We start from the raw sequence: 17,401 nt of genomic DNA on the forward strand, positions 1-17,401 counted from the left end.
AGACTGAAAACACCTGTAAAGACAGGCAGAAGACACAGTTCAAAAGATGATGATTTTTAATGGAGACTGGGTCAGAGCCAAGCTTTAATGATAACTGATGATAACAACACCCCGGGCAGCAAATGCCCTGAGCCTGATTTACAGCACCATCAGCAGGCGCTGCCTTGTGCCTCTTGTGGAGCGGCTAAGGGAGGGCACAAGGGGAGAAAACAGCGTTTTTTCTTGTCACGTTTTGCAAGGGCCGTCGAAGTCCTGTCGGTGGGATGGGACTGGGGGAGAGCAGCTGCTGGTGGCGATGCTTCAGCCTGCGAACTTGCGAGGTGATGGCTGAGCTGCCCGGCCCGGCAGCGCCCTCAGCCTCGCTCCCTCCCCTCGGCATCCTTCCCTTTGTCCCTGCATCCTTTCCCTCTGCCCTCGGCATCCTTTCCCTCTGCCCCCGGCATCCCTCTCTCTGCCCCCGGCATCCCTCTCTCTGCCGCCGGCATCCTTTCCCTCTGCCCCCGGCATCCTTTCCCTCTGCCCCTGGCATCCTTCTCTCTGCCCCCGCATCCCTCTCTCTGCCCTGCCATCCTTCCCGCTGCCCCGGGCACCTCTCGGCGGTGACAGCCCCGGGATGCCGGCGCTCCGCTCCACCGGGCACGGCGCGGCTCCGCCCCGAGCAGGAGGCGGCCGAGGGTTGTCCTGGCTGCCCTTTGGAGCTGGGAGTGCTCCGCTCCTGTCGCCATTGCTTCTTCCTGCTGAGCGTGGTTCCCGGCCAGGGCTGCGGCTGCCGCCGGAGGTGCCGGTGCCCGGGTTTTAGGGAGCGATGACAACGGTGCGGAGAGAGGCGTTCGGGCGGATGCCCCCGGAGGAGGGAGGCGGAGAGGTGGAGAAGTTCGTCCTACAGTCGGACAGCGTGAGGGTGGAGATCCTGTCTTTTGGGTGCATCATCGCCACTCTGGAGACAAAAGACAGGGATGGGCAGTTTTCAGATATTGTCCTAGGATTTGACACTTTAGAAGGTGGGTCTTAATATGTTTCTTAGGAAAAAAAAAAATAATTAAAAAAACCACAATCAGGCAATTTAACCAGCACTTACTGGTTTATTGCCACAGTGCGTGACCTGCTTGTAAGGCCCCAAATCATGGGTGAAGAGATACAGTTCCTGCTGCATCTCCTGGGCTCTGTGGTGGATGTGGGACAGGGACACTGGTGGCAGTGTGCCACTCTGTTGGGGCAGCGCTGAGTCATCCCTTGATGGCAGTGACAGAGGCCTTTTCTTCGAATCTGCAAAGAATACAAGATCCCATCAGGCTGTGTTAATTGAAGATGTGCACGACTAATGAGCTGGGGCTGCAGTCACCTATTTAGTCCTGGAGGGAAGCAGAGAGAGACTCCTCTGAGGCCATGAGCCCTCCTGGAGGCCACCCATGGTGTTGCAATGGTTGTGTTTAACCGTGTGCTGTTTCCCTGGGCAGGTTACACGAGGAAGCACCCGTTCTTTGGTGCTGTCGTGGGCCGTGTTGCCAACAGGATTGCCCACGGGAGGTTCAGCCTGGACGGGAAGGAGTATCAGCTGTTCATCAACAACGGCCCCAACAGCCTGCACGGAGGAGCCAAGGGATTTGACAAGGTGAAAATCCCAGTGTCCTGCCAGCACACAGCCTGTGGGGTTGTGGCAAGAGGATGTGATGTCTACAGCCCTGTAGCATTTTCTGGTGGTTACTGAGTTGAATCAGCTCAGAAAGTGCTGTGAGTGCAGAAATGGGGAAGTGAGACAGTTCCTGAGAGCTGCTGGGTTGGCTTGTCTTTGCCTGAGTTTGCAGGGCTCACTTATGTCATCCTTGGATGCTGAGCAGAGGGTTGCTGTGTGACTGCACCCTGAGCCTCAGGAGCCCCGTTCTGACAGGTTGTTCAGGGCAAGGTGCTGCTTGTACAGAGCCTGGCTTGGGACACAGCCGTGGGGACCCAGCCTCAGGAGCAATGGAGGCTCCCCAGGCACCAGCTGCACTGCCCTGGTGTGTCATGGAATTGTGCCAGTGCCCAAAGAAAGTTTCCTGGGGAACAGTGGTCTTTCCATGCAGACTCATTTTCACCTGCAGCTTCACTGCTGTTACCTGCCCATAGCTCCTCCCAGAGTCAGAAGGAGATGAGTTTGCAGAAACTTATCTTTGTTGCTTCTTTGTGACACTGCTCCCAAGTGAGGGGAGGGCAGGTTCAGTCATTGCATTGCCCCCTTTGGTGCTGCTTTCGTCCCGTGACAGCCTCCCCCAGGCTCTCACTCTGACTCACAGCAATGAGGGATTAGATCAGATCTGCAAAATGCCCTAGGATCCAGGATCGCTGTCTCCTTCCCAGCCCTCCCCTATGACCTCCTGAGATGAAGCAACCTTTCCCTGGCCCCAGGGCATTCCAGTTTTCCTCTCTGCTCCCAAGAGCTGCTGCTCAAATCAGGTATTTGTGGTACAGATGATAAGAGCAGTGGAGGCCCTCTTCTCTTGCAAGCCTTGCTGATAACTATACCCCTGCTAGATTAAGGGGGAAGCTCAAGAGTCTCTGCTTTCCTGAAGCCTTGGGCTTTGTTGGATCAAGTGCATTTGTAACCAGCAAGTAGCTGATCCCTCATTTCCCCCAAAGAGCACGTGAATGTGCTGGTGCAGCTGCTTTCTTGGAGTTAATGTTAGAAAAAAAGGAGTATTGGATGGCTTGGCTGTTGTACCCCCAAAGAGGACAGTTTGGTTGGTTTAAAGTTTTTTATACACCCTGACACCTATGATCTGGAGCTGAAAGCATGCATTTCTTTGTGGCAGTGCTTTCAGGCTGTCTTCTGCAGGCAGGGGATGTGGTCTCTTCTTCTGCTTCTTCACTTTGCTTGCTGAAGGCTCACCAGCTTGCTGGGGACAAAGCAGTGACAATCTCCCAGGCAGAGCTTCGTGTCCTCTGGCCCACAGAGCACACTTTGGACACCTGCACAAGACCCCCTCCAGCCAGGAAACCATCACTGTTCAGAGACAGTGAGCCCTAAGTGGTCAGCCCTAACAAAAAACACATGCTGGTGTTTGGCTGTGATTATCTTGGTCATCTTCTGAGCTTTTCCTGATCTTGCAGACACCAATGCTGTGGTCAGCATGTGGTCTGGTGTGATGCACTTACAGGGCAGCAGTATGTGACCCCCACTTCTGGGGGACTTCAGAAAATAACTCTCTTATCTTAGAAAAAATTTGTGATACCTGTATGTTTCCTGGACTTTAACAGCTTTTTCTTCAAAGACCTCAAAAAGAAACTTATTTTAAAAACCACAGCATCCTTGCAGCCGTGGGAGCTGCAGGCTATGCAGGAGGGCCTGCTCTGCAGCCAGGTGTGTTTGCTGCCCTCAGGTTCTCTGTTTGGTGAAAATGCTGGCCTTTGACCATGCCCCATGTTGGTGATCTCTGTGTAGAGGGATCAACTCAACAGTGTTATCTGACCTCTGTTCCTGAATCTGTTCAGTTCGATTAGACCGTAACTATTCCTTAGGGAAATGAGAAGCTCCAAAGAGCCTCTTGTTGCACATCCATCCTCTCAGCATGAGGCCCATGCCAGAGCCAAACAGGCTGTCTAGGCAGCTGTGTACAGCCTGCTGGCTTCCTTCCCTTGCCAGCATGTTTGGCTCCAAGCAGAGCACTGGTGCTGGTCTCTGGCAGGGAGAAGAACCCAAGAGGTCCCAGCTCTCTGGATGTGTCTGGCAGCACATCTGGTACCATTTAACCCAACCCCAGCTCCTGCTGTGTTCTTACCCTGTCCTAGAAGCCAGTGCCTGGCTGGCAGCTTGTTGAAGTGGTGTTGCACACAACAAGATCCATGGAAAGAGGGTTAAGTCCAGCTTCAGGGCAAAAATCAAATGTGGACTCTGAGGCATAGCACAACACAGGCTGGAACGTCAGACTTGCCTGGTTGCCAGATTGCCTCGTTTGTTTGGCTGCTCAGTGAAAAGCTTGTTCCCTGTTGCTGGTCCTGGCTGACCAGGAGCAGGCTGGTGCTTGTATTTTCTTTGGAAAGGTGATTGAAAAAGCCATTGTTTCAGTGCAGCATACCTTGAGTGCCTTCTGTCCCTGTTTTTAGCCCAGCTTGGGGCAGGAGAGAAGGGCACCTGTCGGTTTGTTACCTTCTTCTCTGTCAGAGCCAGGATTAAATGTTCAAGAGACATTTTGTGTTTGGACTCAGGTGTTTATTAGTTCTTACCTACATTACCTACAAGTTGTGAGTTCTAGCTAACAAAGTGAAAAATGGCACTGTCTCTGTCTACAAAGCATTTTAAGAACAAACTGTCCAATTATGAAATGACACCTAAATTTTTTTTACTTTTAACCCAATAACCAACCACCCGTGGCCCACAATGTGGATTTTTCTACCCAATTACAAAACACCACCCAGACCCATGGAGAAGGTGAAAAAGAAGGACTGGCCTGCGCCCTAAAACATCTTGCTTTATATATATTACTATATTCTAAAGCCTTAAGCTGTAAGTTTTCCACCCTGTGATATCACACACTTCCATTCAAACTCCACACCCACAATCCCAGTGCTGTCACTCAATTTTGGAAGCCTTTTCCACGGGCTCAGGTCAATGCAGTGTTTGCTTGGGGGTCAGTGCCTGTCAGCAGAAAAAGTCTGAAATGCCCAATGCGCAGCGTTCCAAGAGGCACCGTGTTCCCATTCCTGTCCCACTCACACCCTGCTCCTTGCAGGTTCTCTGGAGCCCCCAGGTGCTCCCGAATGGAGTTCGCTTCTTCCGGCTCAGCCCCGATGGCGAGGAAGGCTACCCTGGGGACCTGAAGGTCTGGGTCACCTACACCCTTACTGGCAGGGAGCTGGCCATCAACTACCAGGCCCAGACCAGCAAGACAACCCCCATCAGCCTGACAAACCACTCCTACTTCAACCTGGCAGGGCAGGTAAAGTGTGGGGAGATGGACTCTGCACTGTGCAGGGGGAGAAAGCCTGGGGACCCATGGGATGGATGTTGGGACCAATGTGCTGGTCTGGGAACACAGCATGGTTTTGAGGACACAGCATTGAGGGCTGTCTCTGTGCAACATGGGCTGCATGCAGGAACAGGACTGAACCACATGGACCTCAGCTGAGGACACAGCTCAGTGCCTCTTGAACAGAGACATCCAGCTGAGAATGTTGACTCTCCTTTTGTGTGTAACTGGGCACTTTCGGTCTCTCCTGGTCCTTTGGGAAGATTATGGAGGAGGTGCAGAGCTGGCCTGCCCTATTGGTGGCCTGCCATTTCTTAGCTGCATTCTGTTGGCATTTCTGAGAGGGTTGAGATCAGGGCCTGGAGTGGCAGCACCAAAATACCCAGGTCCAAATGGGCAGAGGAAACATCATGGAAAGGGGATGTGAGATAGCAGGATTGCAGACTAGCAAGGTGGCAGCAGCAGGATGCAGAGGGCTCCCACACACCCATACAGGGTTTTGTCAACCACATGGACACTGAATTGCAGCTGTGCTTTAATCTCACAGTTTGTAACTGGGCTTGGAGGAAAAGGATCTGAGAAATAAAGTGTTGCTGGGCAGAGCCATAGGATAATAGAGTGCAGTCACATTTGGATATGAGACAAAAGCCCTTAAAAGTGTTTGTGAGAGACAAGCCAGCCCCTCTGAGCAGGAGCTGTGCCCAGGCTGCTGCCCTGAGGGTGGCTGTGCAGTTGTTGGTGTACCCTCTGCTGCTGCTCCCAGAGGTGCAGAAATACCAACAACACCTGCAGTGTGCAACCCAGGCGTGTTCCAGAGGAACAGGAGACCTTTGGGCACAAAATTGCTGCTCAGATTAGATAGTGACCTGAAGGCTCAGCTTTGAACCTGCTCCCCTTCCAGCCCAGCAGGTTCCCTGCCAGCATTCCTGAGGCTATGGGAGAGGAGGAGGAGCACAGCCCCTCAGCGATGCAGATGAGACAGGAGGATGGGTTGCACTTCCCGTTGCTTGCTTCCTTCCCCTTCTCCCTGCTGCTGTGTGCTCAGTGCCCAGCATGTTTTGGCTAGTCAGTCTGCAGGGTGGTAGTGCTCTGTGGGGTACAAGTCCAGACTGGGCTCATCCCTGTAGGATTTACAGCTCCCAGGGCCCGTGAAGGCTTCTGCCTGTGCCAGTACCTTTGTCCTGTGCCCAAGGTCAAGGTGGAATGAGGCCCGGGAGGTGCTCCAGGCACTACCAATGGGGCACTATTGTGGACTGACACATCACAGCTGTGCTTAGGGCTGTTTGAACAGTGGCTGCCACAGGAATCCCAGCATTTCCCATCCTCCTGCAGGGCTCCCGGGATGTCTATGACCACGAGATCTCCATTGAAGCAGACTCCTACCTGCCTGTGGACGACACCAAGATCCCTACTGGTGGGTGTGGACCAGGTGGAAGTGATCCTTCTGAGCAGTGTTGGGTGTAGGCAGCAGCACTGCCTGCCAAGGGGGACACAGCAGAACCCAGAGGAGCCCAGGCACCCTCACCTTTGGGTTCAGTCCCACTGCACCTGAGCAGGGTGGGCAGAGCCAGGAGCTGCTGACTGGATCCATCCCCAGCCCCAGGGAGCAGGCAGGAGCAGCAGGAAATGGGGCCAGAGGCATATGGGATGTGAGGCTGTTATGTGGGTCCATCCAGGAGACGAGCTCCCTGTGGCACCTGGAGGAGTGGATTCTCTGGTCCAGGTGGCTTCTGCTCAGCTTAGTGTGCCATATTTTTGCACCTATAGGGGTAGAGCTTAAGGCCATACCCAACCCAATGCCTTGCTTCCCCCTGCTGCTTTCACCATGGAGCTGTTTCACATCTTAGCTGTGGCCAGCTTGCTAGCCCTGCCTTTTGCAGTTCCTTCTTGTGTGGGTAGCCTTAGTCCTGGTGTGCAGTTTTGTGCAATTGTTAAAGACAGACCCCTTGTGTGCAATGCTTGCTGTGTTTTATGTAAGTGCCTGAATTGGAACAGTTTCATATTTTTTTTTCAAGGTCTTTATTCTGCCCTCCATGCAAAACCCCTTACCTTTGGTTTGGGGTGACTGTTTTGCACTGTGTTTAGTATGTCCTGGGGTTGTTTGTGCTGCTTTATCACAGGACACTGCATGCCCACAGCAGTCTTAACAAGGACAAGAGAGAAAATGCTGGGCTTGTACATGTACAAACTTTCATGCATTTTCTTGCTCCTTGTCTGTGCTTTGTCCCTGCTAAGAACAGCAGTGTCCTCAGGGGCTGCCAGCCGTGCTGTGTGTCCCTGCCTGAGCCCCACGGGCTTGCTGGCGCGTGTGTGAGTGGCTGAGCCTGCTGTTCTCCGTGCTTAGGGGAGGTGGCTGCTGTGCAGGGCACTGGCTTCGATCTCCGGCAGCCCGTGGAGCTGGGCAAGCATTTGCAGAAGTTTCACCTGGATGGCTTCGACCACAACTTCTGCCTGCACCAGGGGCAGGATCGGCGCCTTGTGGCCAGGTAGGCTGGGACCTTGGCCGGAGTCCCACCCCTGGAGCCGGGGCGTGCCCATTCAGCCGGTCCCACATCAACCTCCAATGGCATCTCCGCAGGGTTTTCCACCCGCCCACCGGCAGGACCATGGAGGTTCACACCACCCAGCCGGGCATCCAGTTTTACACCGGCAACAACCTGGATGGCTCTCTGAAGGGCAAAGGGGCTGCCACGTACCCCAAGCACTCGGCTTTGTGCTTGGAAACCCAGAACTGGCCCGATGCTGTTAACAAGGTGAGCTGTCCCTTCCCCTCCCACGGGTTACCTGGGACACACCCCTGCCACCCTCCTGTCTGTGGGGCACTAAATGTGTGCTTGTCAAGGGGACACTGCAGACACCAGAAGCGAGGCAGGCACAGGTCACAGTGGCTTTAGACAGGGGTCAGTCTGCACAGCAGGGATTGGCCCTGTGCAGCCCAGCTTCCCAAAGGCGTGGGGTCTAGAGCAGATGACTCCACTGGGGCTTGCCACATCCTCTTAAATCTGAGTCATTCCTCACGGCCTGATTCATCCAGCGGTAGGACTCACCCACTCAGCCCGCTGGCAAGTGGTGGGTGTTACACACTGCTGCTGGAAATGCCTGGGGGGAGCAATGGGAATGTGCCTTGGGAAGAACAAAGGGATGCAGCCATGATTTCTGGTCCCAGGGAATGTGCTCACAGTCACTGATGTGCTGCTGCCTCTCCCCAGCCTCACTTCCCCAATGTCCTGCTCCATCCGGGGGAGGAATACAACCACACCACGTGGCTCGTGTTCAACACTGCTTGAGGAGAAGGGCTCCCACCACTGAGAAGGGTAAGTGCCTCCAGCAGCTGAGCCAGAAATCCTGCCAGGTGCCAGACAGAGCTTTCCAACTATCCTGGGTGATGCATCCAGAGCAGCCTTTTCCCTCTGTGGCTTTCACCTGTGGTTTCTGCTGGCTTTAACTCCTGTCACCACCTATGTTGCTGTCTGGTCTGGGTAAAGCTCTCACACTCTGTCCAGCCTCTCACCCTGGGCACTGGGTTTTGTTTTGGAGTAAAAATGCCAGGGGCATGGCATGTCACAGCTCCAGCTACAGCAGGGGATATCTGGTAGTATACATGTGGAACATGTGGGAAGGCTGATGCAGCTGTGATTGTTACATCTGCTATTTCCATCAAAGTGCTCTCTCTAAGTGGTATGCAGTGCCGCTGCTATCCTTAAAGGATAGCTTTAAGGAGTGTGTTGGGATTATCCCAGCTGGCTGCCCTGGATCCTCTGGTTAAACTCCTACACTTTGCCTTGGTTGCAGAAGTGGGCACACCCATTTAATCTTGAATATACAACTGCAGGAGAAAACCCATCATCCTAACATGGTGTTTCCACATGAAATCTCTCTGATGAAAACTTCTTGTTTCTGAGGCTTCAGGAAAATTGGCACAAGCCAGGGGGTGACAGCACCATGCTATTAGGGAGCTGATAGCCTACTCCCAAGGGAAACAGGTAGTCTGAAGTGGTGCCAGGGTGCCTGGCACTTCAGCCTGAACCCCACCTTCCTGTCATGCTGCTGCACCCAGGGCCTGCAGCACTTCACCGTGCTTCCTCAGCTGCAGGAATGCCCTTGTCCCCAGGGGAAGTGCCTTGGGCTTGGGGCAGACCTGTCACAGTCAGTTCTGCCACCCTGAGCCCAAAAGAAGCACCCCACTACTCTCCTGCCATGCACAGTAGTGGTCATATTGTCTGTGAGGGCTGCTACCCCTTGGAAAACAGCCCACCAACAGGGAACACCAGGCTGCAAACCAGGGGAGCCCCATTTCCCCCAGGAGAGTGGGGTTTGCCCAGCTCAGATACACCTTCCCTGCCCCCCACCCACAGCCAGCCGTGTGGGGTGTGCACAGCCTGCCCAGGGGCACCAGTCCCACAACACACCCCTGTGTCAGGGCATCTTTTCCAAGTGCTCACACTGTGTGGAATTCATGGTGAAATCCTACCCAGCTCAGGCCAGAGCTCAATTTTGGACAGCACAGCTGCACAGAAGCACAGATGCCACCTTTGTCACTGCTCCCCCTCTTCACCTTACACGTGCTGGTTGCCCTTGGGAGTGGCTGTCCACACCAGCACAGCCCTGCTCAGGTTCTCACATATGGGTTTAGAGGAAGCCCAGCCCCCCTAAAGAAACCCTGGACTCTTCTGCTCAGTCTTCAGTGTCTCTGGGTACTGAAAAACAGGTACTAGTAGAGCTGTCGTGTCAGTCTGCAGGTTTATTGTGGAGCAGGTTCGCCTTGAGAGTACAGAAAAGAAAAGGTGATGAAATTCCAGAGCAGTGGCATAACGTGTGTCTCTCATCAGGTACACAATGCACAACCAGTAAAATATTCCAAACAGGTATCACAGCCTTCAGGCATTTGGGCTAAATCACTGCAGGGTAACAATTGTGACAGCCCTGCTCTCCCACTGTGGCCAGAATCCACCTGGAACACCAATGGCCATGGTGACCTCAGCAAGGATCCAGGCAGAAAGGCCAGAGGATGCTGCAGCAGAAGAGCACCTTCAGGACCTGGACTGTTGACTCATCCACTGGAAAAGCTCCATGCAGTCATTATTAACAGGAAATCTGTTTCTTGAAAACCATGCATTACCCCGGGTGTAACAAAGTTCATCTTGTGACTTTTTTTAAGCTGTTCTGCTGTGTTTTACACAGTGGAAGCAAGCTACCATGACAGATTTCATTGGAAGGCCAAACAGGCCTGGCTTTCAATTTCAGTGCTTACTTGCTGCTGAAACTGGCCTTTATTTCTGCAGGACAGCCAATCCCATCAAAAAGAAAAGATGCTTTTTTCCCCTCTTGCCTGCCAGTTTTTTTGTCCACAGTCCAGCACTGTTGCCAGTCCCTTGCTGTGATCTGTGTTGAAGTGCTTTATCATGCAATTCCTTTATACAGAATGAGGACAGTTTGACACACCTATACACAAATAATGACCTCTGCAGGTTGTGTAGTTGCTCTAAGAAGTCGGCATCATTCAACAAAAACATCTCCAGGATATGGGCTGCTTTACAGCCATACCAGTTTCTGTGACACAGGTTAGAACTCCTGAGGGCAACTGAGAATCTTTTATTTTAAAGATCTTCCCTCAAAAAAGGAAAACACATCTTGATATATTTTAAAAAGTTTTCTTTATATCAATAGCCCAAGGAACTAAAAAATGCAACAAGTGAAAGTAGCAATTGTCAAGTTATTAATGATTTCTATTACCTTCAGAGGTTTCTGCAGATGTTACTTGCTTAAAAGATGTGTTTTGGAGGAAAGTTTATCCTTAGATTTTTGGGGTATCTGGTATCAACAGTCAAACACCAGAGAACGAGCTTTGCAGAATAAGCAGATCAGCCAGAAAAATGAATGCCCACTAAACATCAAGGAATGAAACGGGCATATGCGAATTTTTATCGATCTGCAGACAGAGATGGATTTTAAATTCCATTTCAAGCAGAGCAAGAACTGATGCTTTCACTAGACCATTCAACAGTAGATGTGAAAAGTGACTACCTTGAGAAGACACCAGCTGGGATTAGTGATTCCCATTTTAGACATTTTTCATCCACGTCACATGGCACACAGTTAAAATTACCCAAACGTTAACAGAAGCAGCAGGGTTACTACAGAGAAGTTTTAGTTAAAAATACACATTTTATTTCAATGTGCCAATAAAAAAGTCCCACATTTTCATATCACAGGAAGTTAATTCATACAATAAAAAGAGACCTGTGCTAGTCTATTGGTGTGACTAACTCAGAAGACCCAGATCATGCCAAATTTTAGTTGATATACTCTTCTATCTACATTCTTACATTTACAAAGACACCACAAAATCCCTTATAATAATGTAAGCAAAATAACTTTCTTCCTAAAAGATTAACTTCATAATTTTAATCCATTCTTTCAGGACTTGCACTTCGTTGAGGGCTTCCTGATGGTGAACGGCTGAAAGAAAAAGAATCCAGAATTAACATTTCAGTGGTTGCTTAGGAATCACAAACATAGGAAAAAGCAACCTGAGTATACCCAGACTCTGGCTGCCTTTAAGCATTTTTTAATAAAATAACCAATCACTATTGATAGAAGTTAACGGGTTGATGATCTGGAGAGAACACTTTTTTTTTTACTGTTATTTTTAAAAGGAGCTCACTGTAAGGCCATCTAAAGGGTATTACTTATAGTGGCCTCCAAAGGGGCAAGATACTTCTTCACTCTTCTGGTTACAGCAGCTTGTCAAAACCTATCATGGTGATCACTCAGCATTTATGAGCATTTATTCCTGCCCTTGTGATTGTTTGACACTAACATTGTAAAAATGAACTATTAAAGAATTTTAATTAGAGGAAAAATGCTGCTGATTCTGTCACTACATATATTCTACACATTACTCTGTGCATACAGAGAGAAAACTATTTACTGACTTACTGGGAAAGAAAAAACAATCTAACGGCAGTGAACGTAACAGGCTTCATTTTCCATTCCTGACTGCTGTGCCAGGTTACTCCACTCTACCTTCCCCAATGTCAACGTAGCCTTTAATGAGACTGAAAGCTGATTTCCTACATTTATTCTATGCTTTAAGCTCATCAGTCTCTGTGCAACGAAACTCTCAGTGAACCAAAAGGAACAGGGCAGCAGACAAAGACAAGACACTGCCACATAACCCTGAGGATTTATCACTACATATATATTACCATATAAAAAGTCACAACCACAACATTATTGCTGTGAAAGAGATCTCAGCAAAATACCTTTCCAATACTTTCCTATAAGCAGCAGTCAAACTCCTGAGCAGAGATCAGTGCAGACACTAAAATGCAGCTCTAGGGAGTCTAAGCTATTAGTAGGGAGACCAACGTACCTTCTCTTTGGAGATGGTGACCGGGACTTGGACCGGCTGTCAAAACACAACATCAGTGCAGCTTTAATGTCAAATGTGACTTTCATGGTTAAAAACCCCCAGCCTATTAGAATGTAAATTATAGGAATCTAACCAGAAACTCTTTCCAATGGTACTTTTCAGATCAGCTTTTTCTCTGACAGGGATTCTCCATTCATTTAGCATGGAGACACATTTTAAGCAACTTTCTTCAGTGGACAAACAGAAAAACAAGGGCTGGTACTAAGGTGAGGCTTTGAGAAAAGCAACATCACCAGATTACTGTTTTATGAAAAGCATTAACAAAGCTCAAGTTCTTTCTGTGATGGATAGAAAAATTTAACAGAACTGAGCACAAAGCCACAAGAAATTAGTGTTGTGTTGGAAACTATGAAGAGTTAATGAAAACTGAGAGACGGGCAAGGAACACATTCCAAAGAGCTGCAGAGGAAATGTTACCATTTCTGTCATATCAGAAAGAGATTAGCTGGGGACCCATGTTTGGGGGATGTTTTTCTAAAGGACCAGGCTCTGTTAATCATGCAAATCTAAATGTGAGATGCTGCTGCAGGCTCTGTGTGTGCATGCTCACCTCTTAGCCGGCGAGCCAGACTTTGATCTGCCATGAGACCTCGACCTGCAGGAAAAAACACAGCTCAGCAGGGAAACTGAAAACATGCAGGTTTGGGACAGCAGGATTCAGACTCAGTGGATGAGCACTGTCATGCTGAATACACAGAATCCTGCAAGTTTCCAGGGAAGTTAAGTTTCCAAATAAGTCTTTTTACATGCAATCTGCATATGTTGCTCTGTACTATGGTCCCTAGCTGATGACCAGTGTTTGCTGATGCAGGTGGCAGGAACACAGGAACAATCCAAATCCTGACCAGTATTTTCACAGAGCTATTCAAAAGCCATGCTCTAAACTTGCAGGTTTTATTAGACCTGAGCGACATCTGCCACTGCAGCTGCAGACAGCTCATTCCTACAAGTATCTTCTCTGTGAACTTCATCTTATATATCCACTTGCTTCAAGTATTTTTTTAACACTTGAACTTAACCCTTATGGAAAAAAAATGTGGAAAACATCCATCTTTGAGACTGCTGCACCACAGGAATACTATACTGCCTGAAAGCCTCACTGGAATTTTGAGGTCTCCCAAGGAAGTGTTCTACATTCCACATCCAAGGCTTTCCACAATTTCCAGATGTGTGTTGTGACACTGTCAAATGTCACATACTCATTTAGTCTGTCTCCCTCATGAACCCAGAGCCTGTCTCTGGATGCAGTGCATTCCTTGGACTCTTCTGTAAAGAAATAATCTTTCAATTCCATAAGCACAATTCTCTTGCCACTTCAGTCTAGCTGTATATCTGTAACTTCTTATACCTCAGTGCCACTTAATCCCTACTTAAAATGGAAAGTGTCACACCATAGACTAGAAATGTCACTACAAGTATCCTTTATCCTGCACAAAACCAGCCTGGTGCAAAAAGAGAAAACAATGGTGGTAAAATCAAGATGGTTTCCTCTTTGGGAGTCTGCTGACTGTAGCTGTTTCCTGCTTGTCACTGACAGTGAACAGTGATAAGCCATGATTAAGTTATGTTGGAACAACCAGTACTAAGATTTAATATGGTTTAGCCACAGGTGTACCCAGTCAGAGAAAGGCACAGCTCCACTGCCTTGGGCAACCTTTTTATCAGCTTCTGGACCATTTGTGTAAGTTTCTGTCCTTAATTAAATCATCCAGTCTTCATCTCTCCTTTCCCTTAAAACTCCTGTCATTCATTGCTTGCTGTCCATCCTCAGAAAGTGCCACCTTCAGCTGTGGGCTTTTCCACCTGCTCCCTTTGGCTGAAGCTATCCCATAACTTCCTGTGTTTCTTCATGTTTGACTGGTCCTTGTTTCAAAGAGCAGCCATTAAAACCAGCACGGCAGGCACAGGGATAGGCTGGGCCGTAAGCAATTCCATATCCACGGCAGAACTTCCATTTACTCTTGTTCTTGTCAAAGACACCCAGTTAGCCCTGCTGTAAGGACAAGGCTCGATGCACTTACTATCAAGTAAAGTTTAAGGGAACAAATGGCATCCTGTGTTCCTTCCTTTAAAATCTGTTACTCTTGTGACAGATTTATTGGTACAAAATAATTCTGACAGATGTTTATCTCAAATTAAAATCAGCTCCTGCAGATTGACACTGATATTCAACAGAGCTGGAATTGCAGCTTTAACACTCAGAACATCAGCAAGCCCTTCAAGACTTGCCTGGCTGCAGACAATAAAGAATTAACACACTACTTGGAAGGGCATCCTGCTTTCTATGAAAAATAATGGGGAGAATCCACAATCTTGTGTGTGCTACACAAAGAAACTTTTGAGATTCAGTCAACATTTGTTAGCTGTTAATGCAACCTGATCAACCAGTATTTGTGATGACTGTGGTGTGCAAAAGGATAAAAAGAGGAAGAACCATCTTCTGCACTGCTTTTTAGTGGACAAAAAACATGTCTTTTCCTGCAAAAAACCTTAACAGTTGTTAGAGAGCCTAATGAGACTTTTCAGCACCTTTTACCAACTATCTATAGTCACATACCTGCTTCGGGGCCATGTAACAGATCTGGATCTAGACCTGGATCTTGATCTAGACCTGAAATTTAAAAATTGAGATAAATTAAAAAAGAAGTAAACTCAAGCAGAAGTGATGACAATTACAGCACTATATAAAGTGATGTCTACATGAGAACATACATGACCTACATGACCATAGACCTAAATGATCTTCAGACATTTCAGAAAAAGAAACTCAATCATGGGAGATGCCACAGTCTCAAGGAAAGGTCTCAAAACTCATTGGCATGCCTGTGAATTTAACTAGGATTATCAGAAACTTTTTAAAGCATGCTGACTTCTAGAGGTGAGCATCTTTTGAAATCTGCTACCCAATACCTTTTGGAATCCAATTAAAAGAAAATACCAACAACAGTAAATGATGCAGCCTTTTAAAAAACAGCACTAATTACCTCGATCTCTTCAAGGAGGCCGAGCGGGAGCGGCGGGGAGACACGGACCTAGACCTACGAGGAGACATGGACCGGGACCTGCGGTAGGAGGCTGACCTGGACCTGCACAGAGAGCAATTCCAACAGTTGTACGAGGGTAGCTTTTTCTGGGAAAAGGCAGGAACAGGAATAAAAGGCAAACTCAAACACACCTCCTGCCACGGCTGCGACTGCGTGACCGCGAGTACCTCCTCCCTCGGGACCTGGAGCGGGATCTCGACCGGGACCTGGGTTGAGTTAGAAACAACAGGTATCAGAGACATCTGCAGCACCCAGCACCACTGAGGCCCTGCTGAAGTCAAAACTTTTTTCAGACAACTAAAGAACTAGCATCTGTCAGTTGGAAAATGTCTGGGCCTACTTGTCTTGAGCATTTTTACTACCTAGAAAAATGTTAAAGCTGAATTACATTGCAGAATTACATTAGAATAGAAAACACTGTAATGCGTATTTAAAATAAACCTTGCAAGTTTGCAGGTCGACCCTCTTTGGCCCAAGGTCTAGCAGATCTAGACGATCTAGAAGTATCTATAGGCGAGCGCTGCATCTAGGTAGGAGTTCTCTTCAATCTAACGACGATCAAACTGACAGCCCAATGAGCCAGGGTGAGGCTTGATTGACGCAAGAAGATTTTTCTAGGTGGGAATGTGGTCAATCTGGTGTTCCTCTTTCTAAACCGGAGGGGGGCCCCAATTGAAAGCCAAATTTACTGTTACGGCGGTCACCGTCTCAAATTTTCTGCCCTTAAAGAATAAGGTGAAGCTACGTGTAGATGGCTCGAGGGGATCTGGCCTCTTATGCTGATCACCTCAAGGTCTAGGAGGATCTTAAGTGTCGGATTTGCAAGGCGCCTCAGCATGAAATCTTAAGGCTCGTGACATTCTGAATCAAGGCGACTGACTCAAACGAAGAAACCTGAAAGGTTTTGACCAGGTTGATTATTAAGATATTAACATTTGATAGAAATAGCAACAAATTGTAATATACACCTATACAATTAATCTAGCGTTACAGTTTAAAGAAAACTGGTGTAACATTGTGTTCTTTGCTAACAAGAACTACACACCAGCGAGCTGGCGAAGCAAGGCACCGCCCCCGCCCCGCACGTACCTGCTCCTCCTCCGCCGGCTATAGCGGTGACAGTCATAGGCATAGTGGCCTTTCTCACCACACTCGTAACATCTGTCGTTGGGGTCGAAGGGGCGCCGGGCGGGGGGCCGGTCGTAGCGGGAGCGGCGCGGCATCCCTGTGGATACTTCCACTCTCACCCTGGAGCCGCAGATCACCCTGCAACGAGTCCACGAAGGCTCTGGGTTAAACGCTGCACTCTGTGACAGAACTACAAAAGCACACGGACCGGAGAGATAACCCCCGATTCTCTCTCCGTAGCCTCGGCGAACACACGAAATAAACACTTACTTCCCGTCAAGTCCGCGGACAGCATCCTCAGCATCCCGCGGGTCTTCGAACTCCACGAAGGCGAACCCCGGCGGGTTCCTGGCGATCCACACGGTTCTCAGCGGTCCGTAGTAGCTGAAGGCTCTTTCCAGCTCGCCTTTGCCGGCGCCCGTGCCCAGGTTGCCCACGTACACCTTGGTCTCTGCGGGAGCGGACCGGGTTCAGCGCGGGCTCGGCCCCCCCCCGTCCTCTCCCGCCCGCCGCCATCTTGTCCGCGCGGCCCCTTCCCGCCTTCCCCGCGAGCGCCGCGCGCCCGGCCGCGCGCCCTCCCCCACGGCCGCTGACGCAAAATGGCGGCGGCGACAACGGCGGCGGCGGCCGCATCGCCTTCCTCCCCTCTCCCCCGGCCCCCGCTGGCCGCCCACCTCCCCGCGGTAATCGCCTCTCTCTCAGACCCGTCTTGCCCTCCCGCCCGCGCAGCCGCCCGCCGCCCGCGGCCCCCGGGAGCGCTCACCGCCTCCATAGCGGCCGTAACGCGACATCCCGACGGCTCTGCCGCCCGCGCGCACGCGCCGCCGCACGCGCCTGCCCCCTGGGCCGCT

General features: G+C 49.8%; 2 protein-coding genes across 3 annotated transcripts; one reads left to right on the forward strand and one right to left on the reverse strand.

The window, feature by feature from the left end:
* Window positions 1-671: 671 nt before the first annotated feature.
* GALM (galactose mutarotase) lies at window positions 672-15,398 on the forward strand. Of its 2 annotated transcripts, none has more exons than XM_083857815.1 (8): window positions 672-1,001; window positions 1,458-1,612; window positions 4,707-4,913; window positions 6,276-6,357; window positions 7,288-7,429; window positions 7,522-7,696; window positions 8,153-8,257; window positions 15,378-15,398. In XM_083857815.1, the coding sequence occupies exons 1-7, from the start codon at window positions 806-808 to the stop codon at window positions 8,228-8,230; spliced, it is 1,035 nt and encodes a 344-aa protein (XP_083713941.1). In that variant the 5' UTR covers window positions 672-805; the 3' UTR covers window positions 8,231-8,257; window positions 15,378-15,398. The 2 variants fall into 2 exon arrangements, with proteins under 2 accessions (XP_083713941.1, XP_083713940.1); XM_083857814.1 differs by lacking the exon at window positions 15,378-15,398 and adding an exon at window positions 11,365-12,229 and having other exon boundaries at window positions 673-1,001.
* On the reverse strand, window positions 11,089-17,386 carry SRSF7 (serine and arginine rich splicing factor 7). The gene is made up of 9 exons (XM_083857816.1): window positions 17,314-17,386; window positions 16,821-17,001; window positions 16,512-16,688; window positions 15,554-15,628; window positions 15,363-15,464; window positions 14,936-14,989; window positions 12,929-12,973; window positions 12,319-12,354; window positions 11,089-11,402 (listed from the first exon to the last, which is right to left on the reverse strand). Exons 1-9 carry the CDS (start codon window positions 17,339-17,341, stop codon window positions 11,348-11,350), a joined length of 753 nt encoding a protein of 250 aa, XP_083713942.1. The 5' UTR covers window positions 17,342-17,386; the 3' UTR covers window positions 11,089-11,347.
* Between the last annotated feature and the right edge of the window lie 15 nt (window positions 17,387-17,401).

Source organism: Zosterops lateralis (assembly GCF_965231275.1).
Source record: "Zosterops lateralis genome assembly, chromosome: 3".
Lineage (NCBI taxonomy): Eukaryota > Metazoa > Chordata > Aves > Passeriformes > Zosteropidae > Zosterops > Zosterops lateralis.

What these genes read in the sequence shown, in the direction of transcription:
- GALM (XM_083857815.1), top strand. Translation starts at nt 806, where the DNA reads ATGACAACGGTGCGGAGAGAGGCGTTCGGGCGGATGCCCCCGGAGGAG. An exon ending in AGGATTTGACACTTTAGAAG is followed by an intron (nt 1,002 to 1,457) that starts GTGGGTCTTAAT and finishes TTCCCTGGGCAG; the next exon opens with GTTACACGAGGAAGCACCCG. An exon ending in GATCGGCGCCTTGTGGCCAG is followed by an intron (nt 7,430 to 7,521) that starts GTAGGCTGGGAC and finishes GCATCTCCGCAG; the next exon opens with GGTTTTCCACCCGCCCACCG.
- SRSF7 (XM_083857816.1), bottom strand. Translation starts at nt 17,341, where the DNA reads ATGTCGCGTTACGGCCGCTATGGAGGCG. An exon ending in AGTCGCAGCCGTGGCAGGAG is followed by an intron (nt 15,465 to 15,553) that starts GTGTGTTTGAGT and finishes CTCTCTGTGCAG; the next exon opens with GTCCAGGTCAGCCTCCTACC. An exon ending in TCTGGCTCGCCGGCTAAGAG is followed by an intron (nt 12,355 to 12,928) that starts GTGAGCATGCAC and finishes GTGTTTTGACAG; the next exon opens with CCGGTCCAAGTCCCGGTCAC.